Source organism: Neomonachus schauinslandi, chromosome 12, assembly GCF_002201575.2.
Source record: "Neomonachus schauinslandi chromosome 12, ASM220157v2, whole genome shotgun sequence".
Taxonomy (NCBI): Eukaryota; Metazoa; Chordata; class Mammalia; order Carnivora; family Phocidae; genus Neomonachus; species Neomonachus schauinslandi.
Genome location: NC_058414.1, coordinates 2,413,371 through 2,435,099, shown reverse-complemented (window position 1 = coordinate 2,435,099; position 21,729 = coordinate 2,413,371). Strand labels below are relative to the sequence as shown.

Here is a 21,729-nt window from a genome sequence, read left to right as displayed (position 1 = left end):
CATCAACTCCATCATCACCATCACCATCATCATGACATCATCATCATTATCACTATCATCATCATCACCATCATCATCATCATCACCACCATCAACACCATCATCACCATCACCACCATCATGACATCATCATCATCACCATCACCACCTCCAACATCATCACCATCATCATCACTATCATCACCATCACCATTATCACTCTCATCACCACCATTATTATCATCATCATCTCCATCATCTTCATCATCACTATCATCACTGTCATCCCCACCACCATCCCCACCACCATATAACTACCATTGCCATCAGTATCATGTTGGCAAACTGTGAAATGTATCTCCCACTTGCACCCCTATATCTCTCACTTTTACTTCTTCTTCTACTCTTTATATATTTATAATAGCATATAAACATATGCCCAAAAGGCAGTTTAGTTAGAGGAATAAATCTATCTGCTAGATGGAGCAGACATGTGTGAATATCATTCTTAAGAGAAAAAAATATAAATTGATGCTTACTGGCACATGCCCCAGAAATATAGCTATTATGATATTACAATAAATATTCATTCATTCCACTTAGAATTCAGAGTCTATAAAGAACAGAGGAAAGAGAGCTGCACTTCTTTTCTCCAGAGCTCTGTAATATAAAAAGTACAGGGCGCCTGGGTGGCTCAGTTGGTTAAGCGACTGCCTTCGGCTCAGGTCATGATCCTGGAGTCCCTGGATCGAGTCCTGCATCGGGCTCCCTGCTCGGTGGGGAGTCTGCTTCTCCCTCTGGCCCTCCCCCATCTCGTGTGCTCTCTCTCATTCTCTCTCTCTCAAATAAATAAATAAAATCTTTAAAAAAAAAAAAAAGTACAGCAAAAGTGAAACTTACAATCATCTCTGTGTCTGGGAGGTTCTTGAAAGCGTAGCACTGTCAGAATCATGAACAGGATACATGGCCAAAAGAATTCAGCAAGAGAAAGGACCTGCAGAAGATGTTTAAAAAAAAAAAATAGAGCTTGAATAAATTGCAAAGTGTGACGGTCGCCCCCTCTCCTGAAGGATGGTACGCTGGCCAGTCAGGCCTCCTTTGAAGGAGGTCATCATCATCCCAACGGTGCATGTCTGAGAACACTATTTGAGACGGGGCCCACAGAAGACGCCCAGTTCATTCATCACCACATCCAGACCCATGACTGTCAGCTCCTTATGCTTCTCCCAAAAGGCGTGTCTTCTTCTTTCTTTTTTCTCCACATTCTTACTTATGGTAGACTTCATGACATTAAAGAAATTAAATAAATAACTTCATTCATATTTCTCACGTTCCAATAAGTTAACTATTTTTCTTTTTATTTTCTTTTCCTTTTTTTTTTTTAAGTGGGCTCCACGCTTGGCCCAACACGGGGCTCCAACTCAGAACCCTGAGATCAAGACCTGAACTGAGATCAAAAGTCAGACACCCAACCAACTGAGCCAACAAGGTGCCCAATATTTTTCTAATTCCTTTAACATTCCTGACTTTTCCATCCAAACAGACATCTTCCCAGAGACGATGGTGGCACACAACACAGACCTTCTTTTATGAGTATTTTCTTTCTTTTTTTTTTTAAGATTCTTATTCACTTATTTATTTGAGACACAGAAAGAAAGCATGAGCAGAGGGAGGAGCAGGAGAGGGAGAAGCAGACTCCACACTGAGCAGGGAGCCCAACGTGGGGCTCGATCTCATGACCCTGGGATTATGACCTGAGCTGAAATCAAGAGTCGGACACCAACCAACTGAGCCACCCAGGTGCCCCTTATGAGTATTTTCTAGTGTTTCCACACGAGGTTCATAACTAGCATCTTACGGGTTGCATAACATTCTTACCAAATGGGTATACCATAATTCCCATTCTTCCATCAACGAATATTTTTTATGTATAAATAATTTTTCTTTTGAATTACTTTCTCGAGATTGGAACAAATTCCTAAAATTCAGATTATTGGAGTAAAATCTCCTCACACAGACAACGAAAGAGCTACAGATAAGGATTGTAATAATTTGCAAAGCCTTGAATTTTCAAAGTAAAAAAAAAAAAAGGAACTGCCATTGATACATGGAATTTATTTAAGAAAGAAACACCCAAGGCTCAGATGGTTAAGCGTCTGCCTTCGGCTCAGGTCATGATCCCAGGGTCCTGGGATGGAACCCCGCATCGGGCTCCCTGCTTGGCGGGGAGCCTGCTTCTCCCTCACCCTCCTACTGTTCCCGAGCTTGTGCTCTCTTGCTCTCTCTGTCAAATAAATAAATAAAATCTTTTAAAAAAAAGAAAGAAAGAAGAAACACCCAAGGTATAGCCCAGTGAAAAACTAAGAGAAAATCCTCAATTATCACCAGATTATTCTTACTGTCGTTGTTCTTCTTTTGATTCTACATTGGATAATGTTCTCCTGTAGACTCCCTCTCCTGTCATTCCACAAATACAAAAGTATATAACCAGACACAAAACAGGCTAGGCATTCAATAATGCATGAACAAAAACCTAAAATCTGCAGGTTAGGAAGTTAGGGATGCTCAGTAACTAAAGATGGTTATTTCAGGCTCCAAGTTACAACGCTTTGAACCAAAATGAACTTCTCGTCTCTTCAGTTCCTTTGCTCTTTGAGCTGCCTGTCCCAATTCTTCCCTGTAAGGAAACAGCATCTAAATGCGTCCGGGTTGGGTGTATGTGGCCAAAAGCCATAAAGACAAAACACAGGTGGAAAAGGTTTCAATCCCCACTGTAATTAAAGAAATCACCATCTCTGAAACAGTTCATGAGGTAACACTGCTTGTGTCAGAAAGTGCATCATTATGAAAAGTTCCTGACCGATCACTGAATCCAATATCATACGGTCTGGTAAGAGGGAAAGCATCTGCAGGAGGCCACCCTCTGCTCAAATGATGGTAATTAAACCAGAAAGAGAGGTCAAGAACACTCAGAAGACCACACTTCTTTCAAGTCATCTTGTTCATTCTCTGTTAACAAATGATCATTTCCTGAAGTATGGGAGTAGAGGTGTGGTGGAGGAGGATTCCCTATTTAATTCTGGCTGAATATAAATGTGCAAGACAGAAAGCATGCCCCAAAGTCAATAATGACTTGATAGCATTAAGAAGAATAAATACATAATTAATTTTTTTGGTTTAAAAATTTTTAAATAACATGATAGCCATTTTTTTAAGACAGAGAGGTATAAAGAAATCAGAAAATGGTTTGGACCCAAGACTTCTATAACAACTTTTGATGTTATAAATAATTACATATATGCATGGTTAGGAAATTCAAGAAGTACAGAAAGAATACAACCACTCTCCCAAAGGATAATATCTCTGAACAGTTTTCTGAATCATTTTTAAAAACATACATAAGCAGGGCACCTGGGTGGCTCAGTCAGTTAAGCATCCAACTCTTGGTTTTGGCTCAGTGTAGAATCTGCTTAGGATTCTCTCTCCCTCTCTGTCTGCCCCTCCCCCTTGCATGCTCGTTCTCTCTCTCTCTCTCTCAAATAAATAAATCTTTAAGAAATATATAAGCATAACTAATGTTTTTGGAAACAATTTTTCATATCAGCACTTATAGATCTACCTTACTGTTTTTAAAGAGTGCCCAATAATCTACTGTAGAATTTAATTTATTCAACCTATCACCTAATTATGGAAACTTAGAAGGTTTTCTGCTTGGGGACATCACTATCATGAGTTTTCTGCAAATGTTTGGCTGACTTTTTAAGTATATTTATGGAGTACCATTGCCAGATGAGATAATTGAGTCAAAGTGTGTATGATTTTTAATTTGGATAGCTAACCAACATGCCCTCAGTAAAAGCTAGACCAGCCATTCTTCCCTCCAATCACACACTCAGCAGCACCTGACATTAACAAACTTTTCAATGTCAGTCCATGTTTTATCAAACTGATCATTTTTCTTTAATTATTTAGGTCAAGCATTTTTTCATAGGTTAGTATATAATAATTCCTTGTCCATTAACTCCTTATTCTTCCCCGTTTCTGTCCATGTTTCTATTTTATGTATATATACATATATTACAAAAGTTTACAGTCAGACACGAGACAGGCTAGACACTCAGTAACACACAAACAGAACTCTATATTCCGCAGGTTGAGAGCTTGACGATAGTTGGTTTAACATTAAAGAGGGGGTCTTACTATTTCAGAGCCCTCTCGATGCATTTTTTTTGTCTTTTTTTTTCTACTGATCTGTACATCACTGTTTCTTCTTTTTTTTCCCCCCGTTTTCTTTTTGAATTAAGGAATTCCTTAATTGGTCCTTTGTTGGCTTAAAGTATTGCAAATATTTCCTCCAGTGTCTTATTTGCCTTTTTATTGTCAAAATCCCTGATGCAATCAATATATCACTCTTTTTATTTCTAGCATCTTGGTGTTTTTCTTCCTACACAAAAAGACCACCATCACTTCAGGGACCTTGTCGTGGCCAAATTAAACCAGGCACTAAGCAGCTGTGAAGCTACAAGTATTTACCTGTCCAGTCCTTAAATCAATGGGAAATCTCGTTTCAAATGGAAATAACATCGTCAAAAAAATACAACTCTACATCGTATAATCGAGAAGTTTCTTGGAGATCTTGAAATAAAACAGAACCCCGGTTCAACTTTAAAAAATTGTATCTCAGGTCTTTATTCACAAGCCAATCACTGGCCGCTCTGAAAAACGCAGGTGGGAAAAATCTTCCATTGTTCCGAATTTGAAATAACTCTGCTCAGAAGTGAAGTATCAAAACACCCGGTTCTGCTGTGTCACTGCCCATTGTGGGCACGTGAATCACCTCCTTTCATGAGACTACTTCTCTGGAAGCTCGCAGAGGCAGCCTGCTCTTTCTCATCACATTTTTTGTATCATGTTTTTCTTCTCATGTGTCCTCGTTATCCTGGAGTCTTGCCTGACATTTCTAGTCCCATCCTTGCTATATGGGAATGCTTCCCACCATGGCCCACACCTCAGGCCCACCAGGAGTGGCTTCCCTGCACTAGGAAAGACAAAAACAAACTGCACTCGTGCTGTCCGAGGCTCTCAAGAAAAATAATCAGCTGGGGAACCCATCCTTGCTCGAGAAACAGCCATCACCCAGTCCAACAACCACACAGTCGAGTCCCAGGAGGGGAAGTTCCCACCAGGAGATGGCAGAAGTGCCCAGATCTGCACACCAATGTCCACATCCCGCAGTGGCCCTCACCATGACTTCCATGGATGGCCCTCCTGGGTTCCCAAACACACAGCTGAAAGGCAGTGGCATCCACCGAGACCTTAACTCTCCAGACGCAGACACACACACGTAAAATATTGAAACTTCCTTACAGACGTTTTCTCCTCCCAGACAAAATGAGGGGAGAAAAAGAAAAGAAGGTGGAGGAGAAAGACAACTCGTCTTTCTATAATACAAAAACCACAAAAATGCCAAGAGACAAGTCTCTAGAGATCAAGCGAACCCACCACGGTTCAGTCCTGACTCAGCCCAGCAACTCCAAAGCTGTAATGCTGCAGCCTGCAATCCCGGAACCCTCCCCGACACCTGCATCTGTGGGGTGAGCACTCCAAAGGTGTCGCCTCTCTCCTTCTTCTAGCAGGAGGCAGGGAATTGTGGCTGGGGACAATAAATGCAACAGAGAAGTGAGCAATGAGCCTGACTGTTGGAGAATTTTCCAGGGCTTCACATAATCAGGTGGAAAGAATCCAGAGTTAGAGAACAATTTCCCCAACTGGATGCAATGAACATGAGAACCCCAAAGCAGAGCACAGAGCCCATCTGGTGTAATAATGTCTGCATCTCATCTCATTGAGGGGTGAGCCCCCCACTCATCTCCACTCTTGTTCCAACCATCCCTCCTGCCCAGAAAATCGGCACATAGAGGGTGTGCTCAGAGATCGCGATAGAGTTTGAAGGAGAAATCAAACTGGTCTCAGATTTAACAGAAAGAGAGTCAAGAACAAATATAACACCTGGCTGAGCTCTCCAAGGATGAATCAGATTAAAAGGAAGAGCAAAACAGTTGTCTAAACATTCTGGAGGGAAAGAAACAAATAAGCAAACCAAAGTCATAAAGCATGACTGGGAAGTAAGCAACACAAAGAAAATGAAGAATCTCTTCACAACTGTTTCATAAAGGAAAACAATTTAATAAGAACAAACATTCAGAAAACAAGAGCTCCAAAAAAAAGATGGTAAATGAAAAGAGAGGTTGCAGATCTAAGGAACACGTAGCAATGACCAAATCATCATCATGGAATTCTAAATGATTTAGAAACCACACAAAGAGAAAAAATGCCAACTAAATTTTGATTTCTGCATTAGAGAAACAGTTTGAGAAAAGAACAGTGATTTTCTTTAAAACACTTTTAAAGGTAGGACCATAAACACAAAGAGCGTCCCTGAAGTAGAGAATCCAACAACTATGACAAAAATTATGCCCAGATATAGAACACAGGAGAACTTCTTAGAAAAGGAGAAGACTTTATCTGAAGACTGATAGAGTATGCTGTATTTCAGGGGGAAAAAAAAAGCTATAGTTGAACCATGGCTATTGAACTCCAAAGGTAAAGGAATAATACCACAGGTATCCAGAGGGGAAGAAAAAAACCAACTCACTAACAAGCAGGGAAAAAATCAGTCCAGCCTCAAGTATACCCCAATAACATTCAGTGCTTGATGCCAATGCATCAAGATTGGAGATATTCAAAAAGGAAGTATGATAAAAACATGATAACCAACCAAAATGGCCTTTAAGTGAAAACCAACACACATATATTCTCTATCATAAAAAGAAAAAACACAGATCATTTATTGACCATGAACGTCGAGGGGGAAAATCTTGGTGATGAAATCCAGCCAAAATAAAAATGGGACAAATTTTAAATTCCAGTAACATCATTTCTGTTTCAGGTAACACACAGACTAGAAACAACAGGACTCTTGCCACAAGAACATGGGTTTTTGTTGCATTGCTGGTCTCCCAGAAAGTGATCTCCAAAGAACTGGGACAAGGAGAGGGACAAAAAATAAATCAAAGAGAAGACCAAAGTCATAAGTTGAATCTTTAAGTGTAAGATTCAGTTATAGAGGGCGCCTGGGTGGCTCAGTTGGTTAAGCGACTGCCTTCGGCTCAGGTCATGATCCTGGAGTCCTGGGATCGAGTCCCGCATCGGGCTCCCTGCTCGGCAGGGAGTCTGCTTCTCCCTCTGACCCTCCCCCCTCTCATGTGCTCTCTCTCTCTCATTCTCTCTCACAAATAAATAAATAAAATCTTTAAAAAAAAAAAAAAAAAGATTCAGTTATAGAGGAGAGTCCCCTCGAGGGGAATAGAGGGAAGGCAGGCAAGGCAATATTCAAATAACAAATGGCTGAGAATTTTCCAGAACATACAAAAGACACAAATCCATTGATAAAGGAAATACAAATTTACCAGGAAACACAAATCCACTTTAAAACCTTCACCACAACTAAGTCCAAGAAGAGATTTCAATAGCAATTCAAGAAATAAAGCCACACTACCTCAGAGGAATGGTTAGACTTGCCAAGGACTCATCAATAGCAAGAAACCAGAAGATAATTAAATATCTGTAGATTGCTTGGAGAAATTCGGTCAATCTAGAATTACATACTCAGAGAAATGACCTCTCAAGAATGATGGTGAAAGAAAATGTTCAGTGAATTAGAAATCAAGTTATTCAACTAGAGACCAACGCTAAAGGAACTTGCAAATAATAGGCTTAGATTTCAATAAATGCTTGGATTAAGCTCACTGTTTGAAAGACAAGGATTTTCAGGCTTGATTTAAAAAAACTATATGTTGGGGCGCCTGGGTGGCTCAGTCGCTAAGCGTCTGCCTTCAGCTCAGGTCATGATCCCAGGGTCCTGGGATCGAGCCCCGCATTGGGCTCCCTGCTCAGTGGGAAGCCTGCTTCTCCCTCTCCCACTCCCCCTGCTTGTGTTCCCTCTCTCTGTCTCTCTCTGACAAATAAATAAATAAAAAATCTTTAAAAAAAATAAATTAAAAAAAAAGTTAAAACTACATGTTATTTGGAACAGATAAAATTAGAATATAAGGATACAGACTGGTTGAACTAAAGAGATGAAAAAGAGGGGTGTCTGCTTGGCTCATTCAGTAGAGCATGGGATTCTTCACTGACTCTTAATGGCTGGGTCGTGAGTTCAAGCCCCACAGTGAGTGTGGAGCCTACTTAAAAAATAAATAAAATAAAACAATTTCTTTAAAAAAGAGAGAGATGAAAAAGACATACAAGGTAAATATTAAAATTAGCTGGTGAAATCAGACAAGAGGCTTTAAGACAACATTCTCAGATATAGAAAAATGATCACTACATAATAAAAGACGTGCTACGATAGGAAGATGCAATAATTGTATGCATTTATAAACCTATTAAATATCCTCAAGAAATATAAAACAACAAGTGATAGAAATACAAAAAGAGAATTACAGGCGCGCCTGGCTGGCTCAGTTGGTGGAGTATGTGACTCTTGATTCAGCTCAGGTCATGATCTCAGGATCCTGGGATTGAGCCCCGTGTCGGGCTCCATGCTGAGCAGGGAGTCTGCTTGAGATTTTCTCTCCCTCTGCCCCTCCCCCTGTTCATGTGCTCGCTCGCTCTCTCTAAAACAAATAAATAAATAAAATCTTTAAATAAAAACAAAAACAAAAAAGGTTCAAGCTAATCGTTTTTGAGAAGGTAATTACATACATGAATCAAGAGGTGTGCTCAAGTAGAATGGCTTTCAAATTGGATGTATCTGTATAAACTTACGGTATATTTTATACATAAAAATGCACATTTCCAACTCAGTTTACCACAAAGGCCTCAAGACTAATCCAATAACAGTGAGAATCTGAGCACTCATATTGTGGTCTCTAAATATCAATGTAATAAAAAAGGGGGGGTGCCTGGGTGGCTCAGTCATCATTAAGCATCTGTCTTCGGCTCAGGTTATGATCCCAGGGTTCTGGGATCGAGTTCTGCATCAGGCTTTCTGCTCAGTAGAGAGTCTGCTTCTCCCTCTCCCTCTGTGATCTCTCTCGCTTTCGCACGTTCTCAGATAAATAAAATCTTTAAAAGAAAAAAAAAAGAGGTGTCCTCAACAATGCTTCCATTATTTGTGAATGAAAAAAAAATGGAAGTCATGCAAAAAAAAAAAAAAATAGGAGAACGGATCATTAAATTACTGTGCACTGGAGCAATAAAAGTCAGGGTACTTTTTTTTATTTTATTTATTTATTTGGGAGACAGCATGACAGAAAGTGGGGAGGGAGGGGCAGAGGGAGAAGCAGGCTCCCTGTTCAGCAGGGAGCCTGACGCAGGACTCGATCCCAGGACCCCAGGATCATGACCTGAGCCAAAGGCAGACGCTTAACTGACTGAGCCACCCAGCACCTCTAAAGTCAATATACTTTTTCATTCGTTCATTCACTCATGCATTCATTCATCCGGAAGTGTGTAGCATGTTTCAGGCACTGGGGAAACACACATGGCCGGGTCTTTTTCTGGGAGGATGGAGAACATGTACGTGTGCGCATCCCGTGCGTGGGACTCTTCTGGGGACGCCCACATGAGGACAACCAAGCCCTGTCCTCATATCCTACCCAGAGCCCTGGACCGTCTACAAGCTCATCCATTATTTTAGCCTTCCAACAACCAGCGAGGTAGGTAACTTTGTGCCAATTTTCCACATCAGAGACAGAAATCATCATTATTTTGCTCCGTATCCTCAAACTAATTTGTGATGGAACGTGGACTGAACCTCAGGCCTGTGCATGAAATAAATCCTTTTCCATCTGACTTGAACGGAACATCCTACAGGCTGAGTTTAACTAAACACATCCTTAAATCCTCCAGGTTGCTCGGGCAGCATATGGTTTCGGTTACAACCGAAAACCACAAAGAATAAAACACCCCCAGTACAAAAACTAAAATTACCAATGAATCAAGAGGAAAGAGCTTTTCAGAGGGAGAAGGTGGTCATGAGACCCACTGGCTGGGCGAGGAGGAAAACATCACAACAAGTTTAGAATATCAAGGAAGCTGAAGCAAAGCATGTAATTAGTCTCCTGCCTGATCTTTGGAAACAAAGGGCTTTGTAGAGAGCGTGAAATTCTATTGTGTCTCTTTGGGGCGGATGGGCCTCCGGATGCCAGCCTCTCGGAAGAGGAGACTTTCCCAGAAGTATTATGAGGTCCTAGCCATAAAACAGTGCAACAAGAGCAGGTCCAAACAAAGCCCGAGTCAAAACCAAATAGCAACCATCAGCCCAGTTGGCCTCAATCCATTGCCTTTCAGTCATCCATTGCCTTTCGGAGCTGGGACACCCAGGACCTCTCCATCAGCATCCAAAATTCCCTAAGAGAGCCCGTGCAAATCTTTATGCTGGCCGCAGAGTTAGCTGGGATGGAAAGAGATGGACCAGCTCTCTCGCTTCCCTTGTTTGTTCTTTACTATTATGGCTTTTTAAGCTTTATATTGAATAACAGTTGCTTTTCTTTCAGTGCTCATGCATTAAACATTCATATGGCACCTACTGCAGATGTCCAAAAACAGACTCGACCACGTTTCAAAATATATGCAAAATAACCTTTTTGGTACCACAAGGCAGAGAAGAGCCATTGGCCTGGGGTGGGGGGGGGCGGATCATACCCCCTGAATTCGGATATAATTTTTATAAAGATAAACTAAAGCTTCACAGAGTAACCACAAGTGGATGGAAGTCCAAACCAGAGTAAATTCAAATCTAGTGAAACTAGACGTAAGTAGACTGTTGATCAAACCGTGGGTGAATAAAACATACTTCTTGCAGGGGCTCCCGGGTGGCTCAGTCGTTAAGCATCTGCCTCCGGCTCAGGTCATGATCCCAGGGTCCTGGGATCAAGCCCCGCATTCGGGCTCCCTGCTCAGCGGGGAATCTGCTTCTCCCTCTCCCACTCCCCCTGTTTGTGTTCCTGCTCTCACTGTGTCTCTCTCTGTCAAATAAATAAATAAAATCTTAAAAAAACACACACACAAACACCGGAGAAAATCACCAGCCTCCTAATTACAAAATTGGAAAAGAATTTGATGGGCAGTTTATTATTTTTTTTAAGATTTTATTTTTAAGTTATCTCTACCCCCAACGTGGGGCTCGAACTCACCACCCCAAGATTTAAGAGTCGCACACTCCACCAACTGAGCTGGATGGGTGCCCCTGTGGGCAATTTATATGAGGGAAAATACAGATAAATATGTTCCTTTTTACAGTAACCTCTCAAAAGAGAAGATTGAATAAACCTTAATATGCCACTGGACGTGGATGAAGTCAGCCAGCAGAGACCACACGCACCCACCACCATGGGCCAAGAGGACACAGCACCAGACACACCAGTTGGCACCATGTGACCTGCACATCCCTTCTGAAAGGAAATCGGTCGGCGGGTAGCATGACTCGTAGCAATGGAAGGTAGTGTGAGTGCCTTTCGGCTGAGACATATCACTGTGTGGAATTTATTCTAACATTTCTGTGTTTGGGGCCAAGGAAAGACTCCGTGCTCCCAGGCGCCCCCGCCCCGAGGGCACACACAACACTGTCTGACCTTCCATGTGGGTCCCTCCTAGCAGCCTTGCGAGTCCCACACACGGACGGGATCCCTAAGTCTGGGACAGAGGACAGGATGGGTGGAGGACACACACCTCCTTGCCTCTTCCCCCTCGGCCCTAAGGAGTGGTTGTTTTCCAAACGGGAGCTCTCAGGTGCACAGGTTAGGCTCTGCCAGGAGCTCCAGCTTCAAACCCACAGGGGGACACGTGCCTGTGAGCCCCACGTGGGGACAAGCCCCAGCTACCTGCTCCAGAACACCAGTAACCAGGTGGGACTGGGCGCAGTGGTGTCCCTCCCTCGGGTGAGCGGTGATTCAGCCACGGGAAATAGGTGGCAGGCAAGGGGGGCAGACGCAGCTGGGTGGCAAACGCAGAGCTGACCTCAGAGCCCCAGGGTGACAAAATGAATGTGCTCCCCAGTTTACATGATCCCCAGGACACAGCCGGGGCCTCCAATACAACCTCGTAAAACAAGCCTGAGGTGCCCCTTGTCCCTGGTCTCTGGGGTTATCGTTACCAGGAAGTTGGTTGGGTTTGGTTTGGTTAACCTTCCTTGTCATTGGAAACCCAGTCTTACCTGAGGTCAAAGTAAATAAACCAGGGAAACTCCAGGTTTCCCAGTAAGACCCACATTCCTGAGTAAGGAAGAAACACCTGTCCGGAAAGGAAGAGGGCTCTGCTTTTTGGTTTTTGGTTGTTTGGTTATTGTTGCTTTTGTTTTTGTTTTTGTTTTTCATGGAAGCCACACAAATTCACCACTCTAAATAAAATCTCCCAGGACTAGGGGCGCCTGGGTGGCTCAGTCCATTTAGCGTCTGCCTTCTGCTCAGGTCATGATCCCAGGGTCCTGGGATCGAGTCCTCATTGGGCTCCGTGCTCAACAGGGAGCCTGCTTCTCCCTCCCCCTCTGCTGCTCCCCCTGCTTGTGCTCACTCTCTCTCAAATAAATAAATAAAATCTAAAAAAAAAAAAAAGACTGGATATTCTTGCATTCTTAAACTTGGGCCTTGATGTGGAGCAGAACGCCCACAGTGAGCAAAACTGTGAATAAGATAAAACACTTTGTTTACAGAAAGAGTGCCCACTGCCCTTCAGAGCTGGTCTGTGTGGCGCTCTATTCCATCCCGAGCACCCTGAGACCTCGGAGGAATCCGAAGCACTTGAAGATCCATCAAAATGAAAGAAAAGGCCCTGCTGACATCACGATTATGACCAGGAACAAAGCAAACAAACCCACACAGCTTGCCCCCCTCTAAAGATACAAAATGAGGTTTGCTTTTCAGTAATTCGATTTCAGAACCGCTTTTCCTGGACCACTGCTCTGAGTAAGCTGAGACATACCTGAGTGACCCTCGGTGACCCTCAGTGAACTTCAGTGATGGCCAGCTTCCCCCCCACCCCCTGCCGGGGCTCAGGGCCGCCGGCTCACCTGCTCACCTGCTCACCTGCCGGAGACAGCGTGCCAGCCAAACGGAGAGCGCGCCGTGTAGGCTGTCTAGGGCTGTTTGCAGGGACACGTGGATTTGCCTGTCACTGCTGGGGACGGTGGCAAGGTCCAAGGACACTCTGCCTCCCTCTCCCCATCTTGGGAGCAATGCCTGGTCTGTAGCTCTAGGGTGCATGGGTGGAGGTCTCCTGGGGGTCACTGCTCAGAGGCAGGCAGCAAAGATGCCCTGACCCCAGGGACATCCAAACAGTCAGAGCCCCACACGCTGTCCATTCGAGGCTGAGTGCAAGCTTAGCAAGGAGGGAGGGCTGTTGCCACCCTGACTGCCATCTGGGGCGAGGAAGGGCCAGCGGGCTGTGTCCTGGACCTGGCTCGAGAGGCCCAGGTCCTACCGTGACAGCACCCCAGGGCCTCCTGAGGAGCCAGAGCCCACCGAGGCCGGAGGTCCTGGGCTCGGACATGGACAGACTGTGGAAAATGCCAGAGCCTGCTCTTCCTTACGGTCCCACTGTGGGGGACTTCCCTCCGCCCAGGAGCTCACCATCATTCCGCCAGCCCCTGCTCTGAGGTGGACCACAGACACTCTTGTTCTCCGGCTTGTAGACTCGGATCTGAGATGGTGGGTGTCCGCGGGCCCGGCCTGGCTGTGGGGTTTGCGAAGGCAGCCCGCGCAGACCGAGACACTTTCCCCGGGCCGGCACCAAGGCACCCCAACTGCCTTCCAGGCGACAGGGGAGGCCTCGCTTTGACAAATCCAGCCTCCCAACGAGAAAATAGTGGTAAATGAATCTCAGCCACCTCTTTTCAGCACCAAGATTCCACGGCAGTGACTTTTCTTTAATTTTTCATCCACGAAACCACGTGGAGGTCATTATATCTATGACCCCTTCAGTAGCACTTCCAACATCTGTCTGTTCATAGAGTTCATGTTTGAACTTCTGAACTGTCTCATCTCCTCTAATATAAAGCTATTCTGCTATATTTTTATAAAGATTTTTATCTTTAGGGGCACCTGGGTGGCTCAGTCGGTTAAGCGTCAGCTTTTGACTTGGGTCATAGTCCCAAGGGTCCTGGGATCGAGCCCCAAGTGGGGCTCTCTGCTCAGTGGGGAGTCCACTTCTCCCTCTGCCCTCCCCAAATCTTGTATGCGCTCACACTCTCTCAAATAAATAAAATCTTTAAAAAATTAAAATTTAAAAAATGAAGATTTTATCTTTACATAATCTCTACACCCAGCAGGCTCGAACTCACAACCCGAGATCTAGGGTCACGTGCCCCACCGACTAAGCCAGCGAGGCGCCCCTATTCTGCTATTTAAAAAAAATATATACAACTATAGCATGCTGCCAGGAGCCAACCTTTGATCTTTTTTCCAACCTGCCTAGCAAAGCGGTCAGCTCTGAACCTTTGACACTCCGGTTCCAATGAACACTCTTGTAGACCTTTATAGCGAATCTGGCAACAAATAATCGGTAAGTTGTAATTATACAAAACCAGCCAGCATCAGTCTCTAAGACCGAAACAATTTCCAAAAGAAATAAGACCTACTTTACTCCTGGGACTTGATAGCTAAAATTTCTTGCAAGGTCAGAAAAATACAGAATCATGGCCAGCATGTTGTTTCCAAAGGGAAATTATGCTGGGACACTAGGTTAGGTTGGTAGCACCTACGTGCAGGGGTGGACAAAAACTCGAAGATCTCATAAAAGGAAAACACACACGCACATACATACAACAGCTCCGAGGTCTGCAGTCGTTGAAGCTTGGCTTGAGAATTGGTTCTTCATGTGTGAAACCAGAAGAGGGGTTTCCCAGATGGTGGTTTCAAGGACCAGCCCTAAGGGACTCAGCCCGGGGTTGGGGTGGGCTTCCTAGGGGCTCTCCTGTGGGAGCGGGGACAAGTTCGAGTCTGGCTTTGCACTGAGTGGAGAGCCCACGGATGTGGAGCTAACTCAGCCTCGGGGCTTCCTGGGAGCTAGGCCAGAAGGAGCCAGCTCCGGTGAAGACCCCATCACCCTTGTCTGTGTCTAGAAGCAAGTGTGCATTCTGCCACATACGTGGTCCTTGAAAGCGAGAATACAGTGCTTCATGGGCAGGGAGGGCTCTGGGTTAGGAGTGGGTCTGTCAACAGGTGAAAGTGGGTTCCTCTTTGAATAGGTGGCTGGTGGAGTTTTGTGATTTCCGTCAGCCCCCTCTGGCCCCTAGTTGGGAGTGGACCACGGATGTTCTAGGACAATGCTGTCCTTACATTCAAATGCTCCAGGCCCCCCTCCACTAGCCCAAGGCTTCAATAAAAGTTCACCAAACCCCAAAGGTTTGCAACAGTTTTCATTAAAGGAGAGGGAAACTAGAAACGCAGAGCAGAGAGTTTGATTTTAAGACACACAGGAGACTCCGAGAACAGTCTCCACTCCGCGATTGAGGGGCAGACTGGGCGAGCAGTGCCATCCACCTGCATGGGTGACAGGTTGGCCCCTCCTAACAAAACACGGAAACCCCCCAAAGTTGCAGAACAAGGAGATATCTCATTCTTTCTTCTTGCTGTTCTTATTAAATTATTAAAGTGAGAAGCGATGCATCAGATTCATTTACAGTTAATATGAAATGCAAAAGCACATATATAAATTCATGTGGCCAGTGGCCATTTGCTAATGTTGGCCAGGTTGCTTGGAAACGGCCTAGGTGGGCGCTCCTGGGGGCTCTTGCTCTGGACGTGCCCAGCCAGTGCCCTCGCCTCTGACCCAGAAACCAGCTCCAGGAAATTCATTCAAGAGAAATGACCTAGCAGAAGATGTGTCCCTCATGCAGAATAAAGATGTCATGCCCAACAGTAAGAACAAGGAGGAACCTGACTATCCAGCATAAGGAAACGTTTAAATAAATTATGTGCATCCAGGGTGCCTGGGTGGCTCAGTAGGGTAAGCATCTGACTTTGGCTCAGGTCATGATCCCAGGGTCCCGGGATCGAGTCCTGCATCGGGCTCCCTGCTCGGCGGGAAGCCTGCTTCTCCCTCTCCCACTCCCCCTGCTCGTGTTCCCTCTCTTGCTGTGTCTCTCTCTGTCAAAAAAAAAAATCTCAAGTCATTTTTCCCCCAAGAAGAATAGAAAGTCAGGGACGCCTGGGTAGCTTAGTCGTGAAGCATCTCCCTTCGGCTCAGGTCATGATCCCAGGGTCCTGGGATCGAGTCTCGCATCGGGCTCCCTGCTCAGTGGGGAGCCTGCTTCTCCCTCTCCCTCTGCTGCTCCCCCCACTTGTTCTCTCTCTCTCTCTCTCTCTCTCTGACAAATAAATAAATAAAAATCTTTAAAAAAAAAAAGAATAGAAAGTCAGCAATCTATGAAGCTAAGTATGAAGATAAAGATGAGAGGTATTACTCATCCATTCTACACTATTCTATTTTTCTCTGTCTCAAGTGTCCATAATAAAGCATTTTCTAAAAGAACTACAACAGGGGCAGCTGGGTGGCTTGGTTGGTTGAGTGTCTGCCTTTGCCTCAAGTCCTGATCCCGGGGTCCTGAGATCGAGTCCCACATTGGGCTCCCTGCTCAGCATCAAACCAGCTTCCCCCCTCCTCCCCGCTCTTGTTCTCTCTCACTATCTCTCTCTCTCTCTCTCTCTCAAATAAAGAAATAAAATCTCTGAAAAAATTAAAAAGTAAAAGAACTACAATAATAAAATACAATGAAATGTAAAATTGCACATATATAAGATCAGAAAATATAAAAATGGCACGAGATTTCAATCTGCATTTCCCTGATCATGGTTCCTTCCAGTGTGTTCGTCCTACGAACAGTGCCCGCTCCTTATTTACTACGGAAACATCGGTTCTAGACCCTGTGGTGTCTACGCCCTGTGATGTTACTCATCTAAGCAGTGCAGTGCTAAATACCTTTGTGCAAGTATCATTTCCCTTTTGTGCAGGGACACCTGTAGGATTTTTCCCCAGAAGGAGCTCATTAAACAGGTAATTTGTCCCACTGCTGTTCCGGGTCCTGAGCTCCAGCTCCTTGAGGGCAGGGTACACGTTTATCTGGCCACCTAGCATCTAGCACCCAGCAGAGATGCCATAAATCCTGTATTCCTTTCTTACTTTGCTCTTTCAGCCAATATTTATTGAACACCTGTTGCATGCCAGGTACCCTCTGGGCGCTAGGGAATCTATCGGCGAACAAATCAGACTAAAACTCCCCGCTCCCGGGGATCTGAGATAGCCAGGCGGGCTCCAGAGGAAGGTAACAAGCAAGGAAATTGGTGGTATGTTGTAAGGTGAAAAATACTACAGAGAAAAACAAGGCAAAGAAGGATGGGATGCAGGACAGCACTTAAAATGAGCCGTCGCCAGATAAATCAATGAGTTGTGTATTTCTATCTGATAAGCATGCTCATCTCAGCAGCATTAATCACCATGACTATGTTTAAACCATCAAAGCACCTGAGGCTGCAGGGTAGACGGTCCTGGTCCCTGCCCCCCTGAGCTGATACACAAAAAGCAGGAATTGTGGTACCTGGCCAATTAACTTTCACCCGGAGACATTCTTTCTTAGAAACATAGGCTCAGTTCCTCAAAACCTATACGTCAGTAAAATAGATTCATAAATTGAAAAACACCTACGCAGACCCCAAGTACTAACAATAAAGACCAGAAGCCTCGCTTGTTGGTTCCTGATCTTAAAACTTTGGTGCAATCAAATTTCCCACCAAAGTCGTGGGAATCCTGAAGGCCCCTGCAGGAGAAAGAAAACACCTTTCAAGGTCTCAAGAATGTTCTGGATGATGAGAAATCGGCAAAATGAAATTCAGTGTCAGTTACTGAATGTCTTCAAAGAGAAGAGTGGGTCAGCAGGAAAACCCCATAGGCTGTGTGGGCCTTAAAATCTGCAAAGTCGGGTGCCTGGGTGGCTCAGTTGGTTAAGCGACTGCCTTCGGCTCAGGTCGTGATCCTGGAGTCCCTGGATTGAGTCCCGCATCGGGCTCCCTGCTCGGCGGGGAGTCTGCTTCTCCCTCTGACCCTCCTCCCTCTCATGCTCTCTGTCTCTCATTCTCTCTGTCTCAAATAAATAAATAAAATCTTTAAAAAAAAAAAAATCTGCGAAGTCTGTAGAAACGACTGCAGATCTATTTCTGCTGGAAATGACATTGGTATGTGTTAATTTTAATCTGGCGCAGTTAGAAATAAAGCAGAGGTCGCCAGAGTGATAAGCAGGCTATTTCTGCATCGTTAAAACGTATACTTAGAGGGTGTTTATGTAACATTAGCACAAGGCTGGTTTGAGCCATTCCAAACCCCTGAGGAGCGCCTCGCAGTATCATTTGGATAGGGCTCCAAAAAGCCAAGAATTAACAGTGAGTGGATGGACCATACCAGCTCTGGGGTCATGGGGTCCTTACCTGTAACATAGTATTTAGGCCCTTGTGCCTTCCACCAGAGGCATCTGCAGAGGCCCGGAAACACTAATTATGGTTCAAATTCCACCTTTAATTTTTTTTTAGAGTTTTTCTCAATTAGCCCTTTTCTGACAAGACGGTGCAGACTGGTTGTGACAGTTCGGCTCTTCTGGCCTTTAAGGCAGCCTCCCCCCAATTCCCTGCAGGGTGGGGCAGGCAGGCCACATTAGCCCTGCATCTCCTCCATCTCCTGGATCCCTGCGCCTCACCCTCCCCGGGGAATCCCGGGGCAGGCCTGCAGCACTCACCGGATGCCTGAGTCTGCAGAGCCAGTTCTTCCAGAGCAGGGCTGCAAACTGGCGCCCAGCCGTACCCATGCCTGCCCTCCTCCTCTCAGTCAGGAAGCCAGAGAAGCCCGGGCTTATATCTGCAGATCCGGGCGAAGGCCGGGCGCGCATTAGTCAATCCCAACAAAAGTGAGTGATGCAAGACAGATTACTGGTGGCTGAGCACGGCGGGCATCGAATGTCCCTCTTGTTCTGTTCTGTTGAGAAACCTTTCCTTTTCACGGGCTGCCCACTGTTGGGAGGGTTGGGTTACTGGGAGCAGCCTGGGGCCCTTTCCCGCGTGCGCACACGGTTCCAAGAGCGCACAGCGCTCCGGCGAGCGGCGGGAAGCAGGGCAGCGCTCACGGTCACGCGGACCCCCTCGGCCCTGATGTGAATTGCCTGGAATTCTTCCTCCCCCACCCCCAGCCCCCGACACTTCAGCTATCACACGAATCATCAACCAGAACCTTTTCCATTTTGGAGGCCCCCTGGCAGGGAATCAGAGGGAAAAGAGATGGAAGCCGCGTGGGTCTCCCCGCGGACAGAGCAGGGGTGGTTAAGTTCAAGGTCAGCCGGGCTGTCCCCCAAGGGGTCCGTGCTTCCTGAAGGAGGCTCAGCAGGGGTCCCATCAGCCTTCCCTCCAGCCGGTGAGCAAACCCTAGATGACTTGCTGAGACAGGATGGGCCAGCCTCTCTCCCGTCTGCCCTTGATCACTGCAGCCCTGGGAGAAAGGCTGATGGCCAAGCGCCATGAGCAGCCACGGCGGGGGCTCTCTGGCACCTTCTCGGAGCTGGCAAGACTCTGCAAGCCTGTGGGTCCCTTGGGCCGGGTGAGTCTTGCACACGTTACCTTGTCAAGCAGCCTGCTGGATTCAGCGGGGCATAGGTTGCTCCATCGTCCCAGAGGCCGAGGCTCCCGGGTTCCTGTTGCCCCCAGTTGTGGTCAGGGGAATGTCAGGCAACCAGCACCTTGTGGTCTTCCATGCCCTAAAGCGACTTGCACAAGCCGAGAATGCTCCATCAGTGGCTTTTGCAACAGGAAACAGGGTCACAGGCTTCAGCAAAGGGATTTACTCAATTATCCCATCAACCTATTTTTTAAAAGAACCTGGTTTAAAAACTGTCATCTGTTATCGGTTACATATTTCGCAGCACTAGAGGGAAGGCTGGCCCGGGCAGGGGTGGGGCGCAGCGCACAGGCCAGCGTGCCCCACCGCCCTTGGCCTTCAGCCCTCCAGCCCCATCCTGTTCCCTAAGCCTCGCTACTCTGACTCCCTCCACAGACAACACAACGCTTTACATCACAGGGACTGTCCCCATCTTTTTAAAACTCCAGTACAAGGAAAAGCCCCCAGCTATGGGTTTGTGTGTGTGTGTGTGTGTGTTTTTCCATTTTACGTTTGTAACAGTTTTTGTTTTTTGTTTTTTTTTTTTGCGTAGACATGCACAATTGCATGCCCTGCTTTCGTGGGAGAACGCACGAGTGTCATATTCCTAGCACAAATGTTCCCATGAGGATGGGTCGCTACACATAACAGTTTTCCAAAATTCAAGAAGTACATTTCATTTTATTTCATTTCAGAGGGAGAGAGCACGTGCGTGCATGCAGGAGGGGGGTGCAGAGGGGGAAAGAGAGAGAATCTCAAGCAGACTCTGCACTGAGCGCGGAGCCTGACGCGGGGCTCGATCCCACAACCCTGAGATCACACCCTGAGCGGAAACCAAGAACCTGATGCCTAACTGACTGAGACACCCAGGCGCCCCTCTAAAAGTACACTTTAGCATCTCTGGTCTTAGGTATGTACCCCAAATCATTCAAAGCAGGGACTCAAACAAGAGCGTGTGCACTCATACTCATCACAGCACTAGTCACAATAGCCAAATGGTGTGGAAATGACCCATGCTGGATGCTCCACATGGATGGAAACATCCGGAATAGATAAATCCATGCACAGAAAGCAGGCTGGCAGGTGCCAGGGCCTGGGGAGGGAGGGACCAATCAGAGAAACTTTAAGTAGGTGTGGGTTTCCCTTTGAAGATTTTTTTTTCTTTTTCTTTTCTTTTCTTTTTTTGAAGATTTTATATATTTATTTGACAGAGAGAGAGTTAGCGAGAGCAGAAACACAAGCAGGGAGAGGGAGAAGCAGGCTTCCCGCTGAGCAGGGAGCCCGACGCAGCGCTCGATCCCAGGACCCTGGGACCATGACCCGAGCCGAAGGCAGACGCTTAACGACTGAGCCACCCAGGCGCCCTGAAAATTTTATTTTTATGTAATCTCTACGCCCAACATGGGGCTGGAACTCAGGACCCCGAGATCAAGAGTCGCACGCCAGCCGGGTGCCCTGCAGGTTTGCCTGTGGAGTGAAGGAAATGTTTTGGGAACGAAGGAGAAGCGAGGGTTGTACAACAATGGGAATGTACTGATAGGTCACTTTCAAATGGCCGATTCTAGGTTATGTGAATTTCAGGTCAATACATGATTTTTTTTTTAGTGCATTTCACCACCCATCTCCTCCCAGCTCACAGCCAGGCTCACCTAAACATACGGTGCCTGGACGGGTCTGCACTTGGAGCCCGACTCCTGACCACCTTCCTTCTTCATGTGGTGTCACCTGCTTTGTAAACTGTCACACCCTGACTCCCGCGACATCAGGCAGTGGCTGCTCAAGCCCTACTCAGGGGAGCCAAAGCCAAGGCCTCCTCCCCAGCGGCTGCTGCTTAGCTTACCTGCTGGGGTAGGCGGACACAGTGCACCCCATGGAGTCCGGCCCCGAGCACCTTCCTGCTCTCACCACAGTGTTGAAGGCACCCCCACACACAGGGATGGGCACGCACACGTGCACACAGAGGTCACGACCTGAGCACCAACTGGCTGGAGGAGTCATCCAGAGGATGTGACCGCCGGCTGACCAGCCAGCTGGACCCCGGCCTTTGGAAACTCCTCA

At 46.1% G+C, this 21,729-nt stretch overlaps 1 protein-coding gene across 1 annotated transcript in view; it reads right to left on the bottom strand.

The window, feature by feature from the left end:
- The window catches only part of ABCA13 (ATP binding cassette subfamily A member 13), a 386,205-nt gene extending 367,373 nt beyond the window's left edge, over positions 1–18,832 (bottom strand). The window contains exons 1-2 of the mRNA XM_044920208.1: positions 18,764–18,832; positions 880–973 (exon numbers count right to left, since the gene is read on the bottom strand). Of these exons, the coding sequence (XP_044776143.1) occupies positions 880–973; positions 18,764–18,832 (163 nt within the window). The remainder of the gene's footprint in view (positions 1–879; positions 974–18,763) is intronic.
- Between the last annotated feature and the right edge of the window lie 2,897 nt (positions 18,833–21,729).